At 43.0% G+C, this 22,276-nt stretch overlaps 4 protein-coding genes across 4 annotated transcripts in view; 2 read left to right on the top strand and 2 right to left on the bottom strand.

Moving 5' to 3' along the window:
• The window catches only part of LOC128310423 (thyroid receptor-interacting protein 11), a 34,713-nt gene extending 18,874 nt beyond the window's left edge, over positions 1-15,839 (bottom strand). The window contains exons 1-3 of the mRNA XM_053047065.1: positions 15,651-15,839; positions 10,879-11,034; positions 2,551-2,553 (exon numbers count right to left, since the gene is read on the bottom strand). Of these exons, the coding sequence (XP_052903025.1) occupies positions 2,551-2,553; positions 10,879-11,034; positions 15,651-15,839 (348 nt within the window). The remainder of the gene's footprint in view (positions 1-2,550; positions 2,554-10,878; positions 11,035-15,650) is intronic.
• A 1,284-nt stretch (positions 15,840-17,123) lies between these two features.
• LOC128298662 (ADP-ribosylation factor-like protein 2-binding protein) lies at positions 17,124-17,640 on the top strand. Its single transcript, XM_053034431.1, has 2 exons — positions 17,124-17,225; positions 17,302-17,640. Exons 1-2 carry the CDS (start codon positions 17,124-17,126, stop codon positions 17,638-17,640), a joined length of 441 nt encoding a protein of 146 aa, XP_052890391.1.
• Positions 17,641-17,680: 40 nt separating this feature from the next.
• LOC128310565 (nuclear pore complex protein Nup93-1) lies at positions 17,681-20,799 on the bottom strand. Its single transcript, XM_053047238.1, has 6 exons — positions 20,702-20,799; positions 20,341-20,612; positions 20,093-20,273; positions 19,730-20,026; positions 17,971-19,659; positions 17,681-17,891 (listed from the first exon to the last, which is right to left on the bottom strand). Exons 2-6 carry the CDS (start codon positions 20,499-20,501, stop codon positions 17,772-17,774), a joined length of 2,448 nt encoding a protein of 815 aa, XP_052903198.1. The 5' UTR covers positions 20,502-20,612; positions 20,702-20,799; the 3' UTR covers positions 17,681-17,771.
• A 118-nt stretch (positions 20,800-20,917) lies between these two features.
• Positions 20,918-22,276, top strand: LOC128310215 (mRNA cap guanine-N7 methyltransferase). Its single transcript, XM_053046801.1, has 2 exons — positions 20,918-22,037; positions 22,117-22,276. The coding sequence occupies exons 1-2, from the start codon at positions 20,951-20,953 to the stop codon at positions 22,188-22,190; spliced, it is 1,161 nt and encodes a 386-aa protein (XP_052902761.1). The 5' UTR covers positions 20,918-20,950; the 3' UTR covers positions 22,191-22,276.

Raw genomic sequence — 22,276 nt, 5'->3', positions numbered from 1 at the left:
TTCAGCGCGGCCAAACAATCGTGAAGATAGATCTCGTGTTTTGAGCAGTGTTCCCGACTGGATCATTTTTATTCCGAACTGTTTCTTTATTTATTCACTCGCCGTAGTTATGGATCAGCTTAGTTCAGATTCTCGCTACGGCTATCACAAACATTAACATCCACGGTGTGTCTCGCTGGATGTGGGTGAAAGTTACTATTATGATGAGGTTTACGAGATGCTGCCAGCATTGCAAGAGCCAATATGCTTTTTTTATCACCTTCCCAGCAGTAGAAACAGCTTGTGTCAATAGAACATTTCTTATGTGTCGCACACATGGACGCAGCGAGTCACAATTCGGTGTGCTGCGTATCTCGCATGTAATAAGGCGAGGATAATCGGTACAATTGTACCACAGGGAGTCTGTGTGTGTGTGTTTGTGTGTTGTATGATCCTTCTGCAACTATTTCCCCCCCATTTGAACCGTGTCGAAAAGCAGCATAAATTTTACCTCTTGTACATTCTGTTCCTTCATGATCATTATCAGTTTTATTAGTAATACATAACAACAACAAAAAAATAGATAAACAATAACCGCTTGCTCTTGCTGTCTATGTTCTGGAACACAAGCGAGTAAGGCACATGGAAACCCGCCTGTTTGTACAAATGGATCGCGTGGAAACATGACGTCCATCTTTTTTCTTTTTGCCATCCGCTAGCGTCATTCAAACACTGGGTGACATTCCTTCGTTTCGCAACCGCAGGGTTACGTTTACTGTTTGTTGAAAGATTCTAAGCATATGAAGCTTGTGTGGTACGTCGTCCAATAAAGGATTCCATTGTACATATAAGAAGTTGTTAGAAAATCATTCGCCTACACGGATCATCGTAATTAGAAAAAAATGTGATCGTATTCCGTACAGTACTGCAAAAATGTCAAATTTATGTACAGAGGTGCACGTATACAGGGTTTTTATGTAACTGTCAAGTAGAAAATATAATTTTGAAGATCGTCAAAGAAATAGAACGTAACGACAATAAAAATATATATTAATTGAAAATTCATTTACCCAAAAAAGGGCACTTTGCTGAGACGTTGATAAACATTTTGCTTATTGTTTGCAACTAAAATAGATCTATTATAAAATGCAAACCAAGAAGCAACACTACCGTAGCAAACAAATAGCGTTTGACAACCACGTCTAGGACAGTGCGGCAAGATAAATGATGCATTAGCTAAATGGGAAACTAATCACCGCTCGAGGAATGGCTCGGGTGGTGTGGCGAATTGCGGTGGGTTTTGCGAAATCGAACTGTACTGTTGTGGCAGAACGTTGGCCGACCGTTGTCGTCCGTTTGCAAAGGGTCGAGCGAATAAATCAATTCCAAACGAAGGATACGAGACGGCGCTTCTTAACTGCTTCGAGCGCAGTGGACAGTAGTAAGGCATTCGTCAGTTGCAACACGTAGAGCATGATTTATGTACCATCGTGATTGTTACATTTATAGATGTTTCAATCAGTTTTAGGTAATCTACAAAAGTGTATTACTAAAGTAAAAATTGATTTCGAAAAAAAAACCGTAGAAATGAAGATCACGGTACAGTATATACTACGGTTAGTAGTAGGCATTGTTTATTAGATAATTTGTATAACAAAGTATCTTCTACCCGAACTGATGGCTAACCTTCGCAAAGACCGATCAGCTCGCTTCCGTAATGATTTGTCAGGGCGTACAAACCACCAGAACGCATCTATAAACTACCACTGCGATCGTGCGATCGCAGTAAATGAGATGACTAGTAGTAAAACGAATTGCTATCCACTCCGATCGACTCCACAAAGTGCAGTAGTAGGCTTGTCGTGCAGTGGCAGTTTGACCGTGTGACACCCTGAATTTGTGTGCCTATGGACACTAACGAACAGACAGCAAATAGTTTTACACCTGTTGCAACTGTGCAGCAGCATCGTAAGCGGTACAATGTCATCCTACCCAATGGGAACATAGTTGTGCTAGAGCGCGAAAGAGAAGGAGCCCGAGAGAGCTGATCAATTCGAAGGTTGTCCAAAAGGGTAACAAATGGAAACGGTCGGCACAGTGGAGACATTTGTGTGCTCGGTTGTGATAAATGATTCCCAATCAGTATCAATTCTAATTGCCATCGGAGTATTAGGTGGATGTTTTTAGACCGCTGTCGGTAGGTATTCGAACCAGGCAAACCTTGAAGTGGACACCTTCAAGAAATCGGATGCATTTATCCACCGTATGCTCCGAGCGAGCTGACTCTTGCTGCATTACGGTGACCGTGGAATCGTTTCCTGCCCCAAACGGTGCGATACGCGTCCCCAGTGGTGGGTATGTGTTGAAAATTAATATTACTATGCTAATTTCCGCTATGGCACCCGCTAAGTCACCATCGCGTAGTATATCTTCCCTAGCATCTGGCTATGGGTGGATGATTCATACGGGCTCGACGGACACAAAAAACTGTGTGCGCTTAGGGTGTGTGCGTGCGATCGAGTTCCATTCCTGCTGGCACTTTACAATTGAAACATTCCGGAAAGGGCGAACACCCTCACGGAGTCAACGGATCGGCATGACGCTACCCTAAAAAGCTTCACCGACCTGGTCGAACATCCGAAAGCGTACCGGAGGATACTCCCGGTGGAAAAACAAACAGAAAGTACGATAAAAAGTAAGCGAAATGGGAACGGAAACCGTACCCGGCCTGGTTGGCTGGGGTGGGTCTGGTCCGGCCGGGAGGGATGGGATGCCGACGAGACGCACTTCCCTGTAGCTATATACACATGCGGTATGTATGAGATATGCTACATATATGCGCGCCTCTGTCCGTTCCTTTTCACCAGACCAGACACCACCTCCCCCGGAGCGGACATACGAAAGCGTTATACAAATTTTCAATATATTCCTCTACAACCGAATTCCACACTTCATTTGAATTGGTGTGTGGGTAATGCTACCGTTTGACCGCAAATGTGTGTTTGAACTTTAAATTTCAACGTCAGTTAGAAGAATGAGAAACAGTTAATTCTCTAATGGAATAAAGCGCATACTTGGATGGACAAAATCACCAACTATTCTGCGCAAGGTGTGCGTTTGGGTCTGTGCGGGATTTTGGACCGCTCCTGTCGTGCGAAGACTAGCGCCGGTACCAAGAATACCACCGTGGAAGCGTTACCCCGGTTAGGGGCTTACCGAAAAAGGTTAAAAATTAACTATAAATCATGAAATCTTTGATGATCAAATTAATTTTACGTAATTATGCAAAAATGACACATGATTCAATTTTTCTAATAAAATCATGATGAAATACTACTAATGAAATATAATCATGAAAAAGGAGTTCATTGAGAAGTCGTCCAAAAACGTGAATTTTAATTGCACTGCATCGTGAAGATGACGATCAGAGTAAGATCTTAGAAACATGAAACATGAAGATGATCTTAGACAATGAGAATCCATTCCTTGATGATGCAGCTTAGGTGGAACTTGATGAGGTCAAGCGTGAAGAGTTCCACGATTGTTTAAATAAATCCTGTTGCTTGTAACATTTTTGTATAATTTTGATGCACACTATACTAATTAAATTACCGTCTTCTTTCGACTTTCTCTGCATAAACATGTTTAACGTGCCAAATAATTCTTCATGTCTTGTAGAATTTACGAAAAATGTCTTTAAATTTTGTTCAGTGTATGGTACGTGGAAGACGATCATCGCTCATTCTCTTCAGCTGCTTCCATTTCTTCGCTGTTTTGTTTGCTTCTACCATCAGCTGAGAGCGTCATAATTTAACGCATCCTGCAAAAACAGCACTTTCCTTAACGAAAAATCAATACCCTAGCAGATCTTTGTCCGAAAAGCAACCGAACAGTTTAAAAAGCGATGAAATCATGCTACAGTTGCGTCGATCTATTTGCCATTCCGCCTTATGGTCGATGGTGGCCTTTGGATTTCTGGATTGAATCGGCATGAAGGCATTGTAAAATTGTTACTAATTTTTACCGAGCCACAGCTTGCCGCCAGCACGCACCCGTTGCTCGATTCTTCTCGGTCGTCCTTATCGGGGTCGGTTGCGACAGGTAATGCACCATGAAGATGCATTCTGTTGCAACGCCGGGCAGTGTACGAACGGTTGGTTGGTTGCAACCCGACCTGCCGGAAATGTTGCCCCATACCGTATCAAACTGCGTAAGGTGGCTCCGGGTTTGTTTTATAAACTTGGCCAGTGCAGCAGAGCAGTGATGGTGCAATGGCGCAGGTTCTAATAATTAAATTACATATTTACCAGCAAACCGTTTCAAACAAAGAAATGTTTTCCTGTTCCAAAGATAAGAGGTACATGATACAACGGCAATGAACTCAGCGGTGCAATGATGAAATGTTCATGAGCGTCGCATGATGAAGTATAAATTGTTGCTTTGTACTTTTAAAAGGGCTTTTGGAAAGAAATTTAAGGAAAAATTTAAATATAAACTATTCTTAACCCCAAACTGATCCCAAACAACAAATATTACAAATAGGCTTAACGACTTAACGCATTTTTTCTCCATTCCTTTTAAGTCCTGAGTTCTGTTTTTAAACGATCACTCTTCTTTTTCAAACATCAAGAAGCAAAAACCGTATGTCACCCAAAAAAAAAAAGTGTCCTGAAACATACGGACACCTATCGGTGTCTGGAGGGTCGTTAAATTTTTAGTTGCTCCACATCCGCACCAAAGTGTGCTCGGTGGGATGAGTGCGAACAGGATGGGCGTGCTTCCACTTCGTCTGGAAAAAAAAACGCATGGCACTCTCTCGGAAGCAATTTTTGGGTGGTCCATTGCTCCATTGCCCATCGACATAGCACCGTTTTTGAAGATAACAATAACTACAAAAAATGGAGACCACCAACATAACTTTTTCGATCAGTTGTTTTAGACCTCACAAGATATTTGGAGACCTACCGCATTTCCCGGTGCAACATGCGTATGCCGTGACATAGTTGGGGGGGGCTAGGAGGCCCTTGTTTAGGAGCTGTGATGGGCCAACTCTAAGGTACAAAAACTCCGAAAAACAGCGATAAACAAGACAGGTTTACGCACATTCGTTTTCTGTTTTGGGTGGTCCTATGTACGATGGGATGATTTACGACATTTCATAGAATTGCATACACTGAATCCTTGCAGTTTTTTTACAAACAAAAAGAACAAAAACTGTTGAAAATACTCAACAGGAGTCAACAGAACAATAACAAACAATAAGAGCTATAGGCAATCAGCACAACTGACCAGCTTCTTTCCTGGACCTGTTTGGGGAACACTGGTTCAAGTGGTTTATGTTCAGGGAGTAATAATACAACACAGAAGCTTAAAGTTGCCAACCCGAAATAGTTTGTATTATCTGTCCGTTCGCACTTTGACAAAATCTATCCAAATATGTGACTAAACGGATATTTGAAATGATCAGAAATTCTTTGAAGACCATTACCAATAAAAGGTACTCGCAACACTACTTAAATAAACACTAAGGAATTCAATTTTAGGGTTTTTATCATTGAAAATGTGAGAAATTTAGTGAAATCCAAAACATTATTTTTCATTTTGATTTGATGATTAACATGAACATTAAAACATGTGTCAGAGTTGCCAATACCTTAAAGATGCTTTGGTCCTCCTCCAAACCTGTTAAGTAGTAAGGGCTGGGACTTAACATTTTTACATTGTATTTAGCTGAAAACATACTGTTCATTAAATCATTAGCCTTTTTTCATTAATTTATGCTCTCTTTAGTCGATATTTAATAAAAAATCTCAAGATAGACTATCAATCTCCAATTTTTAGATTCTTACACATGGGTTATGCTTTTACGCTTTGCTACATCCAAATGACTTTATCAACATTTAGACATACGAATTGGTAAACACAGCCGCTACGCCGCACTTAGCTTACATTCGCTGGCTAACGTAGTTTTAATAATTCTACCGGTCAATCACAATTTTTCACGCCAGCCTGCATCGTAAACGTGCATGCCCAAGGGTGGCTCACTCACCGAACATGGGTAACCCCATTTTCACACCACTAATCACGATAATCGACAATCAAAACCCAACAACTGTCCAACCCATGTGTGTGTCATGACGGTTCCGGTGTGAACAGCGCGTGATTGTGATTTTTTGTTTGTATCATTTTTGTTTTGGTTTCTCTCACTTTTTCCTTTTTTACTGCACAGCGGGATGTTAGTGTGCATTATGATTCCAACGAATTTCGAACGACTTTCTTGCCGGTGATTTTTTTGATATACGGTAAACGCATCCTGAAATTACGGAAGCAAGCAAGCGTGTAACATATTTTAACGCTACCCAGCACAATGGGATGGTGGTTGGTGATGGGTAATTCTTCGAAAACTGAAGCTCAGCTGGGAAATGGTACCACTGGCTGTAGTTGTTGTTTGCGGGAGGATCGGCAGCATGCCGATAATTTTCTTCCTTTTGGTACAATATAATTCATTTCATATAACTACAGACTTTTAGTTAACTGGTTGCCACTGTCTATTATGGAACATCACCCAAGAATATTTTATTGATTTAATGAAGTTTTAATTTACTAATAAATTATTTAACTTGCAAAATTAATTTTTAGGATTGATTGTAGGTTAGTAATATGATGGTAGCATGGAAGTAAGAATAATCGATCAACTAATTCACTAACACACTTGCTATGGAAGAACCTTTGCAACCATGACCTAGAAGGTATGTTTTGTACAGCAGTTGATATATTAACGATCGGTAGCATTGTGCAGAAACAGACATCGAAAAAGCAGAGCAAAAACAACACATCATTTGCTTCCAATCGATTAAGACGCCCCCTTCTGTGCGGGTCACAGAAGCTCTACCCGAGATGGATGCGTAACCCGTACATGGTCTATGGCGTCATCGCTGATCATACGCGCAAAATGATCGAGTAGCAGTGTAATAGCAAACGAACGCATAAAAAGTATCACACAAGCAAAAGCATCAGAACATCATAATTCCACCGCCAAGCCCTTACCCCACCCGGCCGGTAGTGGATGGGTAGGTTGACCTCAAACGAAAATGATGTGGTGCCTGCGATGTGGTACTTTGTGGTCGAAGGAGGATTTTGGAGAATAGGTGACAACAGCCAAACGAAAAAAAAAAACAATACACACGGTGACACACCTCACCTCGCGGTATCAGCTCTTGTGCACGGGGAATAGCGTAGAAGCTTTAGCTAGCCTCGAGCTTCAACATGGCATTATGGAGGGTACGATAGGAACACCACCGAAGACTGCCGCAACGCCACCATCATAGGCGTAAGGTTGTCAAAACAACGCATTTCATTCAGTGTAACAAATTGCTGACAACCCAATAACAGGAACGCCAACAAAAAGCAAACAAACTTACTCTACTCCACGCGATCTGATGGAGGAATGTCGGTACGGGTGTTGGGCTGTGAGAGATCCCATCAGTGAAATGTAAGGGTACCCTACTCGGTATGGGAGCAACACATCACAAACAAAGGAAAAAAGAAACGAATGAATAACCCACCGGTGCGTAGATGCGTATAGGACGCCACGATGACACAGTTGAACCTGTTGCGAGATGGAACGATGCCGCGGTTGTTAATCCGAACGACACAGCGAACCACCGGACACAATGGTTCCGTGTTCGTTGTCCTTAACTGGATACCACCACCACATCACGACTGTTCACTCAGTGATTCACTAACGCACTACAGGTCACCGGAAAGGGTTGCGGATCTGTTTTTATACCGGAAGGATCAACCTCTGACCGGGCAGATTTGATACGTTATCGGTAACTATACGATTGGCTGGGGAATGTTCAACCTGCGGTGGGGGTGTGATGCTGATAACATCGTTGAAGTCGGACACGGTGCGCATGTGCAGTGCGGTGGAGCTGTTGGAGCACTGCGCACGGAAAAAATCGATAGCGCTGAGTATGCAAATGGGAGCTTATCGGATCGAGTGGCCAAAGATATCTGGCACAATCGTGAAAACCATAGATAAAATAGTTTACATGAGTAATAGGGCACAAGTAGGCATCCTTTTTTTAATGTATCGAACCTATACAGACTTGGCAGGAGAGTGTTTTTAAAGCTCAGATACATTATGAATAGAACACAAAGTGTTCGAAATGATAACAGTTTTATCTCAACTAATAATGAAGCTTTTTGTAACGTTTACAGCCAGATGTAGACGCTTTGAAATTGACCAGTGACAAGTGTAAAAATACAACCACCTTCTTTAGAGCGCTACTAAATTACTGAAGCTATTGTAAAATGCTAACAAAACCGTAAATATGCAGACGACCCTTCTGGAACCAATGTTTGGCATAATGAAATTATTGTCACTGTTCGTAAGACGGTGCTATAATCTAAAATATATCAATTGGATCTAATACACCGAAACTCTGATCGTCCTATCATCCGGATCACAGTTCGCGAATAGCATTTTCCTAATATTCGGCTTTGTGGTTGAGGGCTGGTAAATTATAATATTATTTAGTAGTTGCTTCGTAGGAGCGGTCCAGTAGTTTATTGGTAGCGACCTTCACACGAGAGGGCCGAAAATACCATCCGGACCAACTCCCAACTGTACGCAGGATTGACTATCCATTTGCGGGTAAATAAAGTCAAAGTAATCCAGAAATGGCATGGCCTAAGACCTCTTGAGGTTGTTGTGCCGATGATGAAGGAGAAAAAGGTTCTCCATATACTCGCTCAGTAGTTTGTAAAGTGCCTCGCTGTTCAATGCAGTTCACCGGATGTTTATCATTCGAATATCGTGTTATCGTGAATATCGTTATTTCGAAATTCGTGTTCAACAGCCTCGCAGCGTTTTCTGAATATTCGGCAATGTTGTAAATTGCAGTAACCGACAATACAACAGGGTTTCATCTTTCTTCAATCTCTCTTCTTCTCAGTGGTATAGTCAAGACTAGAAGAAGTTCTATAAGGATAATCGAATTAAATACCACATACCAAAGTCAGCATAAAGTAACTCACATCTTGTTGTAAAATCTTCTTCAATCCTATATCCTTTTAGCATTTAAATATGCTTTGTAACGCTGAATTCGTGTATCTCTATCCAAGTTAATTTTCCAAGTTTCTTTGAGGCAGGAAGTTATTGCGAGCGCTTTTATTTGATGCTTCACCCCATAACACTTCTGCAATATCTTGAATATTCGTGAACTTCAGTCCTTATTAAATATATGAAATTAGTTAATTCCAGAGAAAATCAATCGCACATGATGTAAACGAAATAAAATCGCTTGGTTAAAGCATAGGGTGCACTCTTGTTGCAGTTTTGTAGAAATTGGGAACAACTTTCGACTGTCGATAATGTGATTGCGATCAGACACGAACACGTTATCATGCTATTGTAAGTTATGTACCCAATGATAAGCCCAACATGAACACACCTCAGGTAACGTTTGGGACAACTGTTATTGTACAAGTACGCCAGGCATGTGAAATAAAACGAAGCACGACACACAAATATTGAAGGCAATTTAAAACCAAAAATTAAAAAAAAAAACTAACTAAAATTCGTTTTCTTAAGAACATGATAACGGGCAATTAATATTGATAAGATGTCGATCTACATTATTATAATTGTTTAAAAAAAAGAAGTTAGAGTCGCTCAGTATTTCTAGTGCTGCAAAGATCTACACACCTTGTAGTGTACAAGTTATAGTTAACAAGTCAAATATGTCTTTACAATACTTGGCGACCGCGAGCTGACTTTCCAATAAGAACATATGCGCTGCACCACACCGGGGAAGGTGTACCGATATACAGTCGCTATCAGCACTATCTGTTATCTCCTGTACACTCAAGTAGTTCCACTGAATTTGTACCCTTATGGGGTGTGAAACGCAATAGCGAACGAGGGACACGGAAGTGGCGATGTTGCTGTATCTCCCTCAAATTAAGCTCAGTATTTGAACAGCGAAAGACGAACAGCTAGAAAAGGATGTGCTGGCCGAACGAGTGGCCCAAACTTATCCCTTATGTGATTTGAACGATTTGGCGGGAAACGCTCACATATATTCCGCATGTTCGCAAACCAAACCGAGCGAGCGGGATAAAAAAAAACCACGTCCTACCCGGTTGGCATGGGCACATTCCCAGTATCAGCACATCACGCACATCGTAAAAGGGTGCCGGTGAGTGCTGCGTGCGTGAAACCCATTTTTCGACCACAAATATTTGCTCAAAGATAACGCGCGATAAGCGCAGCGAGGTGCACGATATGTAACGCAGAAGGTTTGGTTGTATGGTGGGCAACAAACACACAACAAACCGACGTCGAAGCGAATAAAATGCACACGCACACCGTGTATACACAATCGGGCGATGTAATTGCGATCGATGTTGACGCCGCTCCAGCACGGTTGCTATCGATCGGGACAACAAATGGTCTCCGCTGTGGTTGTAGGTAAAAGTTTGACGGATGTTTAACATCCCGTGGCAATAAGGTTGACGCGCGAGGAGTTTGTGTTCAATATGTTGATCCTCATACGACCGAGTTCGTTCCAAAGGGTTCGGGAAAAAAAGGGTTCAGCTCTATTTACATTCGTGATAAGATTTCACACGTTTTTGTCGCACAGTTTGAATAATATCGAAATACCACGAATCATAAACGACATCTGCGTTAGATCATGTGTTGCGCCACCACATTACAATGATCATATAACGATTAAACCATTCGCGGTACGATGCAATCGATCTGGATACAATAAGATGATGGGATGAAATATATCATTATTTTAAAAGCCTAGAATGTTAAATATAAAGAACCAATCTCAGAGTATTTACAAGAATGTACAGTAGAAAAGGCATGGTCGATCGGTTACTCACTGCAGGTTTTGTGGACGTGGACGAGGTTGCCGTGCAAAGTAACTCAACCGAAGGCGGTTTGGAGGCAAGCGACGAACCCGGCTGTTGAGTTCCGGAACCGGACGGTTGCTGGTGCTGTTGCTGATATTCTGCAACCTGCTTGCGAAGGGTCACAATCTGAAAAGAAGCACATACGAAAAAAAAACATAGACAAAAGACGTTAGTTGACTGTTTTGTGTAATGTTGGTTCCGATTCTGGGCGCGAAGGTTTTCCCGTCACCGATACCGGGCGCCCCAACCATGTGTGGCCCATTCTCTGGCCACACAATTTGTCTTAATTACGACGTACATACGTACGGGTTTCTTATGCTTTTGTTCGCCAACAATGCGACACCATGGCGTACATGTGTGGCATTAAAACAAAATGATTACGCTCCATTCGGTCTCGTTGCGTTTTTCTTTTTTACTTTTTTTGTTGCTATTTGCACCGTAAAAACCCGGGCTGGAAAAATGTCCACCGGAAAGTTCTAGCCACCCCACAATTGGTTTATCGGAAGGGTGGTTGATTTGGGGAGGTTTGGTGCAATGAAAAATCAGTCGTGGGGAGAAGGAATAGTTTGTGACCCCAAGAGATATGCCGTCTGCAACCGTAAGCCACCCTCGACTCTTCCCTCACCCTGCGGTTATGTTCTATTGTCACAAAATGGCGCGCAGCCGTGCGCGTCAGGGACGTGGGAACGGTGCACATGCTAATCGGTTCTGGTTTCGGTACCGACCCCAACCTCCTTCTCTCCTCTCATTTTCTTTCTCTAGATTTCCCGCATGCACGGTAGCATAATACACCGGTGCCGATTCCGATGCCAGGTGCCTATAGGGGGTGGTGCCCACCCGATGTTGAGGTGTTGGAGTTGCTGGAAATTGTTTCATGATAAAGCCGAAACCGAATGGTAAGCCCGGCGTAAGTCAGACGCGTCCAAAACCGCGGTGCTGAATTTAATATCCATTCCCAGGGCTATTATTTCACCTGCGCTGGGCCACTATCAGTTGGGTCGCGTCAAGCCGCATTCGTTCACGATGCAGTTTGGTCGGGGTGGTTACGTTTTTGGCTTGCTTGTTCATTCTACTGCCGGTACCATTCGTTGCCGTGTCAGTCAAACAAACAATGGCGACCGGAGTGACGTTGGTCGTTGGCCATGTGTTACCTTCGGGCATACGCATGCTCCAGAGGCCTACCGGTGTATCGATAATAGCTATCAAAGCGCTGGTGCAGGAAGGTTCCCACTGGGAGCGCAACTGTACAGCAGTTGAAAACAGGGAAAACAGAATGTAATTTAAATTTGCAACGTACGAATATCTCACATACAGTTTTGAAGATAAAAAGTATGATTAAAAACTGCAATTGCCGTGTTTTTACTTCAACAGCCGATGTGCGGCTTATTCTCAACACCTTATGTGCATATTGCAAGGACCGTTCCTCGAAGATTTCCTCTGATGAAATTGAAACAAACATTCTCAATAGCAACATTTCACACCCACATTAGTTTGGATTTACTTTTATGTCATTTTCATTTTTACGTCTAGATTTCTCGATCCACATTCAATTCTAACAATTCTTTACAGGAATACTCGTTTCGTTTCCGAACCCGGCTTTGTGTTAAGAAAATTTCAAATGATCCGTTCATGCGTTCTTCACTTATTACCACGCATTTATTACCCCATATTGGTGTCAATTAAAGAATATTTATGGCGCATTTCAAATAATGTAAGATCTTTTTTTTAAATAATTTGATATATGTAAAATAAAGTAAGGAAATGTTGCTTTTTTTCGTACATAAATTTAACACTATTGTAGTACAACTGTGCCACACGTTTAAACCATCATGTGTGTGCGTACGTTCTATTACAAGTTATCAAACGTACAATGACACCGGTGTACCAGAGAGACACAGTGTGTGCGCACATGCTGTAGTTGTTACCGAAAAGCAGCGGACCATTTTTCCCCACGACACAATTTTTTTATGACCGCTTTTCCATTAAAAACGATATATCGTGTTGCACATGGTGCTGCTGATAAGACGGTATGCTAGCTGGCCCGGGAGAACGAACTGAAACCGTTCAACCACCGCCGGCCTCCTCCGTCAGCTCTGCCGCGGCAGAAAAAAAACCCCCGGGAAATAAAAACAGAGAAAAAGCGGAAGGCGAAACAATGCCGGCAACAACGAACGACGAAGCATCCGCGACAAAACACACTTGTGTCTACAAAACCACCCCGATCTACTACACCCTGCCTTCCCAATGCGTTACCCCGGAGCGGATGTACCCATTCCGATCCGAGCGTCTAAACGGAAACACGTACGTCCAATAATAGTAATGTCTTTTCCATCACCTAGGCTGCCCGGTACCGTTTCAGTCGGTGACAACGCGATCGTGAAGTGGCCAACCAGCTCAAGCCACGTCGGCTAAGCAGGGCACTATGTAACATGCTGGTACAGTATGGTTGTTAGTTGCTTTGTTTGAAAAGTAAATGTCCAATAGATAAATAGGCCAACGGGAAATAAGCAGGAGTCTTCTTACACTGGTGGGTATGCTTAATATGCTGGGGATATCCTGTCGAAACTGTTTAAAAGTTTGAAGAATTCCTCAAAACTCTAGTACATTTATGCGCCCATCGATATTACATTCGTTAAAGTTAAAATAAAAACATGCTATTGTTAACACGCAAGTTAAATAGATAAATGTAAACAGACCAAAGTAAATTATCTGCCCTACATAATTCTGCAGGGTACTGCCGTATAAGTAATTATAAATATCGCCAATTTAACTCAACAATTTTCTAAATCTACAAAGAAAAACCAAAAAAAAAAGATTAATAAGAATTTGAAAACTCCTCTAGCCATTAGATATAATATAAAAAACAAAAACAACTTACTCAAATGCAACCAGTAAATGAAAGGTAAAACGTGCCCATTTTACCGTACTTTTGTTGGTGCGGGTGCGGATATGTTTACGCGTGTAGCCCTTGCCCTTTCCATTGCCACCGTGTGCCAACCGAGTGCCTTCGCTTACACAGACCCACATAGCGAGTGTTAAAACGTCAACCATCATCATCTGCATCCGCCGTTGGCCGCGTGAGCAGAACAATATGTGTGGCTCCAGCAGTACGACCGTACGGTAGGGGGACGATTATCGATGCTTCCGACGTTCGTCCACAGAACACCCACCATACGGCCACAGCAACCACCTGCACCAGGGTCCGGGCTCGTTGCGCAACGTTCACGGAGCCCAACGGTAAGCTTCCATGGCTTATTAATCATATTTACAACCGATTTTCAGCACAGATCACATGCGCACACCGGCACTCAAAAGCGAGCTTCATGGGCCGTGTAATTGCCACTGCGAAAAGTCAGGAAGGAAATGAGTGCTTCGTACATTTGAAGGGACCAGGCACGATGGATGTTTGGCTGGTGACACAAAATTGCCCATTCGCTATCTCGTTTGCCGCGTTCGACAGTGCAGCATGACGAGTGGGGCCGAGAAAATCAACGACACACCACAGCCCCCGTTTTGTCCGGCACGGGCACAATCCGTGGCTGGGTCACCCGTAAAGCAGGGAGTGGGAAGCTCTGAAGCGATAAACCTTGAGCTCATCGCAAAACGGTCCGATGTATGCAAGTAATTATGAAATATTGTTTGTGGCTGCATGATCATGATGATGATGATGATGATGATGGTATTTGATGCTGCAGCTACAAGCTTCAGCTTTTCATTGCAAGTTTATTTGTCCGGTGCATCCACCGGGGACAGCTCGGTGACACTTTGCACAATTCCTCAATCGTTTGCGATTGTAATTAACTGTAGATCAACATCATTCTCGGTGACACATGTAATTATGTCTTCCCTGCTTTCGTGACAGGTGCTTTTGTTTTAAATTTTATTATAAAAATAATAAAAACAAACGATACGATGCTTGGTACAATCAAACCTAATTTTAAATGCCTACGAATGGATTAATCGACTATAAGGGATTGGCTTATCATAATAATGATAAGTGACTTCTCGTACCCAAACATAGGTTTGAAAAAGAAAGAATTGTCTTAGAGATATTTTTCAACTGCAAAAATGTTATCCGAAAATCGATTCGAACCGGTGATATCGAATTGTATTTTTAAGCAAAGTCGACAACTCTCACTTGCTTAATATTGTATGAACCCATTATTAGAAATTAGACCCACTAATGTGATACGTGATCAGTATGTATCAGTAATTCTCTAGTAGCCTATCACAGCTTCACAGGGTATCACTGTTCAAGATCTGATCAGCTCAAAGCAGTTCAGGATCAATATCTAACCGACTGTTCGCATATTTTTAGCTTTTATTATTCAGATTTCTTAGATAAACAGCTTAGAATAACCCAACAAACCAAAAGAGGTCATAAATTTCGGTAAGCAAAGTCGAACAGCGCCGTTCCTGTGATAGCTGGAGGTGCCTGCTGATTATGAAACGATGATTATGAACACAGAGAGATAGATAAATATAATATGGATCGTTTAGATACATGAAGTTGAACCACTAGAATACTCATATTATTCCGTATGTTTGAATAAATTTTACGATTCTACCGATTCTTTCATCATTTGTGCATAGGGTTCCATTGGGCAATTCCGCCACTTTCTGCCTATTGAGTATTGTCTGAACAAGCATGTGCTTTTTGCATTCAGTATCTGATTACATAGATATTAAAACCTAACAATTGCTTGTCGCAACTCTTTCCTGCACAGTCTTTGTTTACATACCTCTTGATCTTGTGTCGCACATAGGTCCGATAGTTGGGTGATTTTTTCTCGTGCAATGTTTAGCTCCCGGGCAGGATTCTGCTCGCTTTCGTCCTCCCCGATGATACCTTCCGCAAACACTTCCTGCGTGAAGGAGGTGATCGATCCCTTCACCTTGTTCAGGCTATCGTTCAGCTTTAGCCACGACATTTTCGCGGGCAAGAGAGTTCGGATATTTTGTGGCCACGGCCAAACAAACACGTAAGCACAGAAAGCACAACAAACCGGCTGCCAAGATTGATTTGCATAACCGATGGAAACAAAAGTACGCACCACTTACTATCTACAAACTAGCATTCCAAAAAACTTCACACGTTTCGAGACCGAGTTTTGTGTATGCTTTTTGGGACGATTTACAAGAAAATTGCACAAAATTTAAACCTCCACGAATTCCAAAACAAAAACATTACACGCATTGACAGCCACATTTCGCTCCCTTTTTCGCCCGAACAGATGACATATTTGACGTGGGGGAAAAACAGCAAAACAAAAACAGGAGTTTAGTAAAATTTCGTTTTTCCGTTGAATTGTTGGTTACAAAAATGACGTGTTTTATTTAAACTTGCTGTACAATTGTTAAAATACGAAACCATTTCAAAGTTTCAATATTATTCTCGTATTAGAGTTCTTTAAAAATTTTCTCGGCGCACTTCGAAAGGTTTATCACGGTATTAATTGCCAAAGTATTTTTAATTCGTTTGTTGAAATAACTATGCTATTATTTGATTTTATCTAAAATCACTTCTATATATAAACGTTTGTATGCGCTAAGGAGAATCATAACGCCACTATTTGGATCACATTTTCTACGATTTACGTACATTTACGATTCCTGATTAGTCCAACACCTGCTACTATTTTTCGCCCAAAGTACAGTTTCCAATCGGTTTACTTCTTCGGTAACAATCAGCGAAATTGTAAACTACGCGTGGAATAAATTGGCCCATCCCACGCTGCAGGTGTCACCTCTTGAAAACCATACTCTCCTGGTATCGGAAATCTGAAAACAATTGTGTGCGCGGCAACGGTAAAGTGGTTTTTCGCAGTTGACAAGCTGATTTTGCAAGCTGGTAGGATCAAGGTAAATTTCATCCGGACCCAATCTCCATATGCAGGAATGATTATTCGGCTACGGGTAAATAAAGTCAAAAAAGCTAGAAATGGTAGGCCTAGACCACCTGAAGATGTCATGCCGATAAAGAAGGAGTTTGAGTACACTGCCTGATGCTCTTGCGTAGCCGTGTAACCGGGCCGATATAGCTAGTTTACTTCATATAGTGACTGAACTGTGAACTGGGAAAGTATAAACGATAAAGAACCACCTGTTGTAAAACCGTTGTAACTATGGTTTCGGAAGCCTAAACAACGGTAACATGACGACGGTTGTTTTTTACCAAACGCGCTCTCTCCGTCACCTATGACGCCCGACGAAAGATGGATTTTGAGGAAAATATCATTAAAAGACAAAATTCAAGCGAATATTTCGACACTGTAATCGGTCACATTGAGGACATCGTGATTGGGGAAGAGTTTCAGGTGAGCAAACCGTTCCAAAGAACCCTACAACCCAGAAGCGAAGTCGTACATTTTAGCTTGTTTTTGCACCGTGTAGCGTATGGTCAATCAGTTCATGGAATGCTATTACTACGAGTTTGAACCGGGTGAAGAGAATAAAATTATCTACACGGAGATCTACCAAAAGTATACGAACATGATCGAGGCACACATCGTGGAACATCTGAACCGGAAGATGACCTGTTTCGATATGGATCTGTTTGCGATGGAGCTAGAGAACAAGAAAACCCAGCTCGATGGTGAGATCTTCGAGCTGCTGTACACGCTAACGGATTTTCTCGCCTTCAAGGATATGGTACTGGACTACAAGGCGTTCAAGGAAGGTGCATATGATGATCTGAGCAAGGGTATCAGCGTGACTGGCCTTCAGAAATAGAACTCTGATGGCAAGGAAACTCAGCTTTTCTCACATAAGGTGTTGTTATGCATCGATCGTGGTTACGCATTTATTTTATTAATTGTACGATCAGTTAGCTTCAAAATGTACGCCGTACACAGTATGCGCGCTCAGTGCATGAGAATCTCCGTTTGTATAAGCCGACTATTGGTATCGCCGGGCATGCGGTACGGTACCATCGCGGCCATGTTAGTTAGGGCCTTAGCTTGCTCGCGCAGATAGCTCAGTTGCTGTATGTAAAATGATAAGAAAATAATTAACATTCACTTGCTACCAGTATGCATTTAAAGCACGCCACGCGTTACTTACATTCTTCTTGCCGAGGTCATCGAACTTGGCGACATCTTTGCCTTTCATAGCCTTAAACTTCGTGTAGGCAATGTCCATTGTGGCTAGCAGCAGGTCGGGAATGACCTTACACACCTCTCCGGATAAACGCTTGAAATTGTTAACTGCCACATCGAGATCGGTCATTCGCAGCGGGACGAGTTTGATGCGTTCGAGAATTTCCATCGCAGATTGATGATTTTTTGCATGATAGTAATCGAAGAATGCTGCTAAATCTTTCAGCAAGTTAAATGTCGTCCACGTCTGGGAGTCACAGTTTTTCTCCGCACCGGTGTACCGTTCCGTGAACTCGTTTGCCATTCGTTGGACACGTTCACGCAGCGACCCCTCTTTGTTGGCGTGATGAACCACCTGCGACAGCAGTATGGAGGTGTAACGAAGCGCCTGCTCCTGCTGGAATGCCAAATCAAACAGCTTGATCGCATCCTCGAACATACCCTTTTTCACGAATTTTTCCGCCACCATTTCGCACACGGTCCGTGCATCGATGTGAGCCATCTCAAACTGATCGATCAACCCACGCGAACGCATCCCATCACGCTGCATGCGACCAAACAGCAAATCAAAATCGCGGCACTCGATGGCCAGATCTGCTACGCTTACGAGGAACAAGTTTCGTCCCTCGCTGTCCTTCAGATTGCGCAAGAAGTAGAAATAGTGTAACGCTTCCGGAGGATCGGTAATTTCGAACTTCTTCACGTACAACATGATCAAGCGCGCGATGTTCAACCTTCGCATCGGCTGAGGATCTTCGAAGTCAACCGATAGCAACGGTTCCTGCAGATTACGCGGCCCACCAACCATGTGCAGCTCGTTCAGTGCCAGACCAATGTGGACGGCGTGGACACGATACTTTTCGAAGCGCGAGAGGAATTCAATGCCTGCCTCATACTGGCCGGTGAGGGCAAGCAGCTGGAAGAAGAGGTGAGGCTGCTCATTAGCATTGTAGTGCTTTTCACCATACTGTTCCAAGATCATGCTTTGCAATCCGGAGCAAGTCAAATGCTCGGAACTATCGTCGCCTTCGGTCCGTATCAGCGACAGCTGTATCCAAAGAAAATCGTCCGTCGTTTTGGCAATGTCGGCGTGCGGTTCCTGTATGTCACAGCATCCGACGATACAGTACACAGCCCGTTTGTACGGATCGGTTGCGTTCCGTATTTGTCTCTTGTACTGCATACGTATCTGCAGTTCCAGTCGGGGGTTCGTTTTTTGTTCTGGATTATGACATTTTTCCTCCAGCACCGCAATCAAATCCTCGTGGCCCTGCCCAGCCATTTGCATGCATTTCAGCGCGGAAGCAATATCGCCACAACGCAAACAATAGTATACCATTGGCCATAATGGTTTCCCATCGACTTGCCCATCCTGTAATCCGATGAACGATGAGTTCAGTCCGTGGGTGGCAAGTTTAAGTCCGACGAATGAGCCCACTAAATTCAATACGCTCGGTATGCCACCACGACGGGCTTCGCGTAGATGCTCTGATATAACGGTTTGCATGAATATTTTGTATCGATTCTCCAGGTAGCGCTTTGCCTGGTTGATGAACAGATGTTGCGAACAGCGCACTTTCATCGGATCTTGGCTTCTGGGGATAGGAGTCACGTTCGCCATGTACTTCACCACCTCCCAAACATCGTTTACGCGCTGAAATTTTTGAAATGGTAACAGAAAGGTTATTTGCTGGATATGAAACGCATTTGAAAGGTGCATTTACCGAGTCGTTGAAACTATCCGCAACCTGGGCAAACCGCTGCACCAGCGAAGGGCGCATCGCACCTTCGCACACAAGCTTGTTGTACTCGTGCACCTCACGAGCGTAGGCCATCTCCTGACTGTTCAGTGCGGATCTACCACCGAACGTGGATTCGTTGAGAATGGTCTGTTCCGGACCTTTGCGGATATCGATCCAGCTCTGCGATGGACCAATCAACGCATTCATGAGCTTTACCTTTTCCTGCTTCCAATCGTTCATCATATGATCCCATTTCTGCGTTTCCGCAGCCATGTAGGACTGCAAGAGAAAAAAAACGCGTAAGTATACGGATCGCGACGATCGCGAGCTTAGTGTTATACTAACATTCTTGTGTACTTCTTCGATAACGGCAAGTATGGCGTTTTCTTTTTCGTTGCGTAAGAAGTTTTGCACATCCGTTGTAGCGATCGGGTCCAGCGGTTCAAAGGTCTTGCGCGAACTGAGCGTTTCGAGCTTTTGTGAAATTTTTGGTAGATCAATTCCATTCGATCCGAGCAAGATGTGCCTATAAAAAGGGACACATGCACTGTTAGTTAAACCAAGATTCTACTGATATATCTTTCGTCACTTACGCTTGCATATCTTGCGCGCCCGTTTGTGTTACCCGGGAATGCAGTTCCTGCGTTGCTTGTAGCACCTGTGGCAGGGTGCGTTCCACGCGCGGCAAATCATCCGAAACTTGCGTCTCATGCGTAAGCTTTTGAGCTTGCTGCAGGAGTGCATTGAAATCCATTTTCTACACGTATATTAGTCGGCTGAAGAAGTTACAGAGTTTGTTGTTTTCTGTTGTGTAGTTTACCGCTTCAACATAACCTACAACTCTACACAAGCATCCACAGCAAACCTTTCATGGGTCGAGATAAACAATTGAATCCATGGGTTATACCACATCAGTGCAGATAAAGTGGTCTTATATGGTTTCATAATACTTACGGCGTGTTTATTTTAGTAGAAAATGAGTTTTTTATAGTTAATCCGAACACATTCGGACTCAATGTTTAGGCGGTTTTAATTTTTATGCTTCTGCGAGCCGCAACAAAAGTGACGTCAAAAATGTCAAACGACGAACATGTCAAAATCCCAATGTCAGCGTAAAATTAACAAGTAAACAAACAGCCCTACCGCAGTCAACGGAACATACATATTTGTTTTTTTTTTGATTCTATTGAACAATACTACATAATGTCCGAATCACACGAACCTGATACCCGCGTATCTGAAAGCAGAGATTCCGACGGTGAAGCAAAACAAAGCCAAAGCAAGGATGGCGAAAATGGTGTACAACACAGTGCAATTGTCGCCTCGCATTACAACAAAATTGAGGAACGGGGTATAGTGGCACGCAAAAGTTCGAATATATACTTTATGCGGAACTTTAACAACTGGATCAAAAGCTGTGTTATAGAAAAGTACACAGGATTGGTTAAGGGAAGGACGCCGCTGGGATCACCGTTCCGGGTGTTGGATATGTGTTGCGGTAAGGGTGGTGATCTGATGAAATGGTCCTCCGCGAATGTGACGCATCTGATCTGCACGGACATAGCGCAAGTAAGCCTCGAGCAATGCGAAAATCGGTTTACCACAATGTTCCAAAGGGAACGGGATCATCAGAGGAAACCGAAGGTGGAATTTTTTGCTGCAGACGCGACGCTCCAGCAGCTCCGCACGAAGTACCACGATCCGTCGATGAAACTGCATCTGGTGAGCTGCCAGTTCGCGTTCCACTACTCGTTCGAGTCATTTAAGCAAGCGGACTGTATGTTAAAAAATGCAGCTGAATGTTTGGACGAAGGGTTTTACTTCATTGGCACGATACCGGACGCAAACGAGCTGATGAAACGGCAGCGCCGGGCAATGGCCGACACGTTCGGGAATGATATCTATCGGATCCAATTCCTGTGCGATACGGATAATCCGCCACTGTTTGGGGCGAAGTACAATTTTCAGCTGGATGAGGTAGTGGACTGTCCTGAGTTTTTGGTCCATTTCCCTACGCTTGAAAAGTTGGCCCTCAAGCATGGTTTGCGGTTGTTGGAGAAGAAACGTTTCGAAGAGCTTTTCGATGAACACGGAAGCCATAAACAGGGATTGCTGGAAAAGATGCAAGCGTTGGAAACGTATCCACCACCGCCTTACAGTCGTGTAGGCGCGGATGATCAACCGAAACAACCGGAGCAGTATAAACACGTGGAAGAGTGCGGCAGACAAATGTTCAGCCCACATCAATTCCGTGTAGGAACACTCTCGCAGCAGGAATGGGAAGCGGCCAGTAAGTATTGGAATGAAGCTAAAACGGATTTAGTAAAGTTAATTTTGTGAACCATTCCCCCCAATTGTTTCTTTTGCAGCGCTGTATATGTTTTTCGCATTTCAAAAAATGAAGACTTCCTACGACGCGAACGGTAGGCCAGTTTATTCCTGAAAACAGAATAGCGGCGTTTGTTACTGAATTTAATCTTTTATATATGGAGAATATATCAATAATTAAAAGTCTCAAAAGCGATACGA

The sequence above is a fragment of the Anopheles moucheti genome, chromosome 2, assembly GCF_943734755.1.
Source record: "Anopheles moucheti chromosome 2, idAnoMoucSN_F20_07, whole genome shotgun sequence".
Lineage (NCBI taxonomy): Eukaryota > Metazoa > Arthropoda > Insecta > Diptera > Culicidae > Anopheles > Anopheles moucheti.
The sequence above is the reverse complement of the archived record's forward strand: the minus strand, read 5'-3'. Positions and strand labels throughout refer to the sequence as shown.